This window comes from Bradysia coprophila, unplaced genomic scaffold, assembly GCF_014529535.1.
Source record: "Bradysia coprophila strain Holo2 unplaced genomic scaffold, BU_Bcop_v1 contig_561, whole genome shotgun sequence".
Classification (NCBI taxonomy): domain Eukaryota; kingdom Metazoa; phylum Arthropoda; class Insecta; order Diptera; family Sciaridae; genus Bradysia; species Bradysia coprophila.
This window is the reverse complement of record NW_023503807.1, coordinates 905,762-913,579: the sequence shown is the minus strand read 5'-3', so window position 1 is coordinate 913,579 and position 7,818 is coordinate 905,762. Positions and strand designations below refer to the sequence as shown.

General features: G+C 39.9%; 1 protein-coding gene across 3 annotated transcripts in view; it reads right to left on the bottom strand.

Moving 5' to 3' along the window:
• Positions 1-2,872: 2,872 nt before the first annotated feature.
• Positions 2,873-7,818, bottom strand: part of LOC119083185 (nuclear factor of activated T-cells 5-like) — a 47,046-nt gene continuing 42,100 nt past the window's right edge. For 2 of the 3 annotated variants that reach the window (XM_037192845.1, XM_037192846.1), the window contains exons 4-6: positions 6,617-6,803; positions 6,373-6,545; positions 2,873-6,304 (exon numbers count right to left, since the gene is read on the bottom strand). In XM_037192845.1, the coding sequence (XP_037048740.1) occupies positions 3,557-6,304; positions 6,373-6,545; positions 6,617-6,803 (3,108 nt within the window). In that variant the 3' untranslated portion in view covers positions 2,873-3,556. The remainder of the gene's footprint in view (positions 6,305-6,372; positions 6,546-6,616; positions 6,804-7,818) is intronic. The other variant, XM_037192847.1, reaches the window with a different exon arrangement.

Sequence of the window (7,818 nt, the reverse complement as noted above, 5' to 3'; positions counted from 1 at the left end):
TGCACTTTACCGTAAGCATGTAATATACATGTTGATGAGGTTATGAGGATGAAATTTGACAGTAATTTGACAATTCGTATTGCTTTGGAACAGACCTTTGATTTTTTGTAGTAGTCGAAGTACATTTTCATGATTCGCTGATTTGTGTAGCAAATCTCCGCTACAACTAATTTTTAATGGTATATTACAACGAATTGGACAACTTTTAGAGCTGCATCAAATTAGAGATGCGTCCGGTAACATCGAAACGCAATTAACCATTCACTCACGAAATACTTCACGTCCGACTCATTTTAGTTTTCGCTCAATGGAAAACTTAAACGGTGCATGTTGAAAAGTTGTCAAAATCGTCGTAACCTCCCGTTGAAAATTATATAAGCTATCGACAGGCAAACTAATCGCTCTTCAAAATTTAGAGAGCATTTCATGAGGGTTCTTAACTATACATATAAGGGAACACTAACTGTATTTCGCTTTGGTGGTTTGAAATATTGACGTCATGATATTGTGGGAAAAGTAGCTTGTTTAGCAGCCACAACTTAAACTTACCAAAATATGTTTTTTTTTGTGACTAGAACTTCGATGTAACTGCAAGTCAGCTTACCTCACAGGAACAGTGTGACACACTGTCAAGTTTCAGTACTGATTTGACGAAAATTTGTATTATGTTTTCAACAGAAAATATCAGAACTCCTCGTCTCCTCGTTTCAACAAAATGTCCACTCAGGATATTCTCGGTTTCTGTGCTTCCAATTACTGGTCGACGTAGGATTTCTAATTTTTCAGTCGACTTCCGGTTCATTGACCATTTGAAATTAATCGTAAACTCTGCGAAACTATAGTGGACCTGCTTAGGCAAAAAAATGTGCATCTTACAAAATCGTTGTAACGATGATTGTAGGTTGTTCCGTATCGATTCCTGATTCTAAATTGATGTGGGGCCAAGGCGGCAGCTCAATAGTTCTCTGGTGAGCGGCCGTTATGTCACTTTTTTCTATGATTTTTCATTCGCAAACGAGAAGAGAATTTATTTTTTGACATTTAAATCCAAAATGGCGGAAAAAATTGGTCAAAGTCGAAAAATATTTTTTTCTCAAAGGAAAATCCCTGAAACCGATAGAAAGACCGTAAATTCGCAAAAACATTCTTCATAAGGTTTATAGAGAATTTAACGAGCTTCATTTTTGTTTTTCATTAATTGAAATCGGGCAGCTCGTTCCGGAGATATGTCCGTGAAGTCACCACATGTTCTTCATGTAAAAATACATAGAAATTATTAAGGTGGAAGCAAAATAAAATGATCGAGTCTGGTGTTTGACAATGGAAATTCAATTGTCAAAATCCAGACTCGATCATTTTATTTTGCTTTCATTTTATTTATTTATAATAAATAATTAAACGTATTTCAATGACAATCGAACTAAAGTTGCATTTTCTGTTAATTTTAGTAACTCAAGGCGTAACCGAGTCTCATATTTACAAGGAAACATGCTACCTGTTTCAGAATTTAAAGATTTTGAAGGCTCTCGAGTTTTTTTTTGATTCTCTTCAGGATTTATCGAACTGTCGAGGTGGTAGCGGGGCAGTCCCTAAAATTCTGTCACTGCACATGGACACCATGTTCCCAGCTCTATAACGTAAGTATTATGAAGGATTTCTGAGGCTTTATTGGGTTCCCTTCTCGACTTTTGGGATTGTTGAGGTTATATTTGTTGGAATGAAACCGTAATTCCAACAGGTTATGGGCCCAGACACATTGAACTGTGGCAATTAATCTGCAGCGCCAGTTTGTACTGGAAGGGGTGTCAATAACACTCGCTGTATGATTAAATTGTGGTTCTGCGGAAAGTTTCGGCGCTGGTTCGCGCTATGGCAGTGGTGGCGGTAACTCCAAGTATGGCGGTTGGTATGGCATCGTTTCGTCTGAGGAGGTAGTCACATGGCAGATGGTCGCGTCGATGATGGTCGATGGTCAAGTCAATGGCAGACGACAAAATTGGTCGAGTCATGGCAGATGATAAATGGTCACGTCGATGACGGTCGGTAGGCGTAATACTGGGTGAACAGTGCAATCTCACAAACGGTTCAGCATCAATCAAGATGGCAACAGTGGTCAAGATGACAACGGTGGTCAAGATGGCAACAGTGGTCAAGATGACAACGGTGGTCAAGATGGCAACAGTGGTCAAGATGACAACGGTGATCAAGATGGCAACAGTGGTCAAGATGACACACGATGGTCAAGATGACACACGATGGTCAAGATGACACACGACGGTCAAGATGACACACAATGGTCAAGATGACACACAATGGTCAAGATGACACACGATGGGCGTGATGACTACGGATTTTAGTCATGGAAATAGCTAAATGCTATTCGTGGCAACTACGGATTAGTTGCAATCGGACATAAAGGAAAGTCGCTGCAATTGATGAATGTTCAAGTAAAGGGCAGACGACAAGGTCGATTGGGAAAGTTGAACGGCAGTATCGAAGGTAAACGACAAGGTCGATTGGCAAGGACGAATGGCAAGTTCGGAAGTACCGAAAGTCAATGGCAAACTGGTCGTTTCATTGTAGATTCCGGAGTGGAATGAAACCGTAATTCCAACAATATTGTGTTAGTTCCTATATAATAATTCCACAACTTTACAGGGTATCTGGGATCGTTTTGCAGGGATGATAATACAAATAAATCGGAAAATGAAACAGTCGATTACACTTCTTTGTATAATTTATTTTTTACGCAAAATTTTCATCATTTTTATATAATCCATTTTCTTAAATTATTTCCTTTTACACATTCATAGTTTTTGTTTAAATTTAAATTTTAGTTTTTCTTTTACTTTTAAATTTAAGTTTTTTTTTGTTTGTTTATCGTAAATTCATACGTATGAGGATTAAATAGAAATTTATCGATTAAAGACATACATTTCGAATGCAATGCTTTCAGTTCGTATGGATAGAGGGACAAAAGGATGTAATGAAGGATGCAATGAAGGTTTGGGGGAAGAAAAAAAAACGATCATCGAACGTCATTGTAATTGTTAATGAGGGAAAACTTCAACAAAAATAGAAGAAGAAAAAAAAACTAAAGAAAATTCATTGCAGTCTCCGATTAGACTTTTCATCCGAATTCAAGGATTTGGTTTTTCGGTTTTCTCATTTCCATTATTCATATAAATTTCCACTAAATTTTGTATTTTTGTGAGAATTCTAATGCTACCATTTTTCGTATAATTAGAATTAGTTCTTTCATTTGTACATTCAATCAAACTACACCCAATTTATCGTTACGTAAATTATTCTTTTTTTACAAAACAAGAATTTGATTTAATCGTAAGGTATTCTGAAGAGGGAAAAGAAAAAGCAAACAACAACATCAACAAATTGTTAGCATTTTCATCATCATAAATTTATAAGTGTGACCATTATATCCCATCACACACATGAAAATATCTTTTGCAGCACACAAAATTAACGACGTCCACCTTAACAACATCAACTAAAAAAAAAACGAAATTTATGACTAGAAATCGGTGCAACGATTAAACTAACTTTTTGACACTGGAACTTTTCCCATTTCCAGCGGGAAATTCTTGTAGAGCTGTAGCAGTTCGGGTGGAAAGTTCGATGGCGGGAAAAACAGACTTGGATTCGCATACAACGCGGTCAAATACAATGGATCCAACATCGGTAGGAATGGATTTGGCATTTGTGGTTGTTGGGGCTGTTGTTGTTGTTGTTGCTGTTGTTGTTGCTGCTGCTGCTGCGGTTGCTGCTGCTGCTGTTGCGGTTGCTGTTGGTGAAGATGATGCGGTGGCATTTGCTGTGTGGGCAGTGAAGCATGTTGCGGCGATTGTTGCTGATTCTTCTGTTGACTTTGTTTTTGAGACGGTGTCTGCGACCGAGGAATCTTTTGCTGTTGTGATGCTGTCGTGGTCGACGGTTTGGTACGTGTTTGAGGCAATTGTGACATAAGCTGTTGCAATATGAATGGATTGATTTTCATCTCGGTATTTGGAAATGATGGAATGTTTACGTTCGATCTGTTGTTGGATGATGACGACGACGACGACGACGATGTGGACGTCAAACGATTAGGTTCTGGTGCTGATTTCTTTGGTGGCGATGAAGCATAGTTCGGTGTTTCCGATGCCTTTCGTTTGATGTTATGATTTTGTGAGTTGTGAATGATCTGTACGTGGGTCAGTGGAGGTACTAGTGTAATTTGTAGGCTGGAATCGGATTTTGCTTTGCTGTCGGATTCGGTGACGGATTGACTTGGTGGCTTAGCTGGAAGTCTGAATATTTCGACCGATTTTCGTCGTTCCAGTCGTTGTACCGTCAAATCGATCACTTCACCGGTAGCAGCATTACGTGGCAGTGGTATCAAATCCTTCGGATCGCCAAACACTTTACTTGTTCCCGTGTACATACAATTCGATTGAAACTTTGGAGTGGGAGCTTTTGTGCAAGCACTTGGTGATATTACACCCGACACAGATGGAATACTTCCAACGATTTCAGGTCTAAGGAGCGGCTTTTCTTCACCGATTGCCGACGAACCTGTCTGTGAACCGAAATAATTCGGTCCAAGCAGTCCGCCCGTATTACTTATTGCCGTCACTTCAAGTCCACCCTCTCGCAAAATCTCAAGTTTGCGTTTCTTCATATTTGGAAATATGCTCGATGGAAGCTGGCTCTGCGATGACTGAGGGCCTGGACTACTGCTCTCATTGTCACTGTCGACCAAGTCAATCACTTCTGGTGACTGCATTCTAGGATCTTTGTTGCTATTGCCCAATATCGGCGTAATGGTGGTCGTCTTCGATCCGGTCAAGTACGGAATGTTCTCTTTTTCATTGGGTTGAGCACCCGGTTGTGACACTGTGATCGGTTTGGTGCGATCTCTAGATCTATCTTGCTTAACTCGAACATGACGTAGCGATGATGGTGTTTTGCCTGCACCAACTTTTGAGTGGGCAATGTAGCCGTTACCGTCACGACCGCTGAACTCTTCAATTGATGATTGACGTTTCAAAATTTTCGATGGATCGCCATTCGATTCGATTTGAACTTCTTGTCCATTTTTGTCCTGCTTAATGTTGCATGTGTACTGCCCCGTTTCACCGTTGCGACCAGAGTTCGGTTGGACCGTTATTTGTTGAATCTGAATTTGGTTAGTTATTTGAATTTGGTTTGTGATTTGTTGATTCTGGGAACGATTTTGGCATTGATTCGATGGCAAGTTTATACTCTGCGGATGTATGGTTGTTTGGTGCACAGTAATGGTTGTGTGGGGCTGTTGAATGTTTATCTTTTGCGGTGATGACGTGTGACATTCAACCGATTGACCGCCCAGAATCACAGTAACAGGCACTGAAACTGGCGGTTGGTCATGATCTTGATCTTTTTCGTTGACTTTTCTTTGGATTTCGCTCATTTCAGCCACGGTCAACCGATCCGATATGGAATCGGTGCCGATTGGTCGTCCGTCGTTCATCTCCGAATCATTTGACAAGCACTCTTTCTTGATGTCCATGAAATCTTTGTCCTCCAGCTCCAGTTTCATAACGCGCAGGTTCTTTGCACCGTCTTCAGTCTCTCCAATTTTCAACTTTTTCAAATAGTTCTCATAAGGCAACAATGCTCGCTCATATTTCTTCCGCGTTATCAGATTGTACGATGTGCTTTTTGCACCGAACAGGTATTTCCAGACCTTTTTCTGGGTGCACATATAGTAGCCACCGAGTTTTTGTACTCGCTCGTAGACAGCAAGTAAATTCACTTTCTTCAATGCAAACCAAAATGATTTCGGAATATCGGTTTTGTGTTCGTGGTGGAAGGCAAGCAATTTCTTCACAAAGTCCATTTCGTCAGCCATTGGATCTTCAGCTTGCGTGATCGGTTCTTCTTTTATTTCTTTGCGCGCGTCCTTTGCGACTGGTTTTAGCCTCGATGAACGGGCTGGCGACGTTTCATCCGATTCAGATTTACATTTCGTGCGCGCCGGTCGAGGGTTGTATCGTAGTTGGGGTCGCGTTGCCAACACATGAACACCTTGTTTGAACTCGGGCTTCACATACAACGGCGAATATTTCGAGTAAACTTTTTCCACAGAACAGGCCGAAATTTCTGAACCAGCCGATTCACTGTACGGTGAATCGCCTCGCAGTCTAGAATCTGGTGAATCGGAGCTGATCTTCTTCCTGCGACCTCTTGGCCGGCCTTTCAACTTTGGTGCCAAATGATTGCACAGTAGCTCATGTGTTTCCAATTCGGGATAGTCAAACGTTTCCTGTAAGATGCATGCGCGACATGATAAACGTGGAAAAAATTGTAAAGACAAAGAAAAATGGGTCTTACCTTGCAAAACATTACTCTAGTATCGGGTCCAGACGAGACAAATCCACCCAATGCTTCGACGAGCGTATTTCTAATCCATTCGTCAGCAACATTTTCCAATCGTTTGAGTGTTGCCCTGTACCGGCAGTATCGCGGATAACTTATGACGGCAATCTTCGATCGGGAGTGAAATGCTAAAAAGTGAATGAAATATTGAAATTAAATGCTTCGGAATATCGACCATTCCAAGGCGGCGTCAACTTACTTTTTTCTTGGTCCACTTCAGAGAAGTCAATCTGAGTGTTTTTGAGCGATAGACTTTTGATGGGATCACAACTTTTCTTTGAAACGGACGCTTGAAGTCCCCAGGTCCATTTGATTCGATCGTCCAGCCAAGTAAGCAGATCATTGGCACGAATGACACTCTTTTCCGAAATGGCAAGTACTTCGTCCTGAAATGGAAAAGAAAGGATTTTTTTGTGAATATTTTGCGGATAGGTCCATTTCATCCGGAACTAGGTTTCTCTTCTGAGGGATTCAAAATACAATAATCGATCAACTTAAACGTATAAATGCATGGATGTTTCCAGTCAGAAGTCTATTTTAATATTGTTATAACACGGGGGAGCAAAGAAGCGAACAGGTGAGGCGACATAACTACACGGTAAATATCGTCAGGAATGATATTATAGTTTTTTAGACGATAGTATCGTCTAAAAAACGATAGTATCGTTTTTTGGACGATAATATCGTTATTTAGACGATAGTATCGTCCAAAAAACGATATTATCGTCCAAAAAAATTTCATCTAGGACGATAATATCGTTTAAAATTATAAATTTTAAAATATTTTCAGGACGATATTATCGTTTAAAAAACGATAATATCGTTTTTAAACGATAATATCGTTTTTTGGACGATACTATCGTTTTTTTTGACGATAATATCGTCCTGGATGAAAATATCCGCTGGACGATATTATCGTTATTTTCTTTTTCTGAACAAATTTATCGTTATTTTGGACGATATTATCGTCCTGGTCGATAATTTTTGGGACGATAATATCGTTCTGGACGATAATATCGTTTTTAATTTATTTAAAATAAAAATTCTAGACGATAATATCGTCCTGGGCGATATTATCGTTCTGGATGGTTGTTGAAGACGAAACACAAAATCTTGTAGATAAACACCTTTTTATAGACGGCAAATATATATTAAAAATTGGTTCATTTGGTTCCGTAAATTTAAATTTTATATAGAAAAATTACACAGACTAATTATGAGACGACGCGAGAAAAAAAAATTAACTCCTAAGTTCCGACACCGTTCCGGCGCCCGGCTCGGATTGCGGCCCTCCGCTTCGCTCGGGGGCAATGGGCCGGATCGCTCGGCGTGTTAAAACGCTTTTTATGTACAATCAAAGGTGGTATTCATTTCGTAAAAAGATGAATTATTTAGGGACGA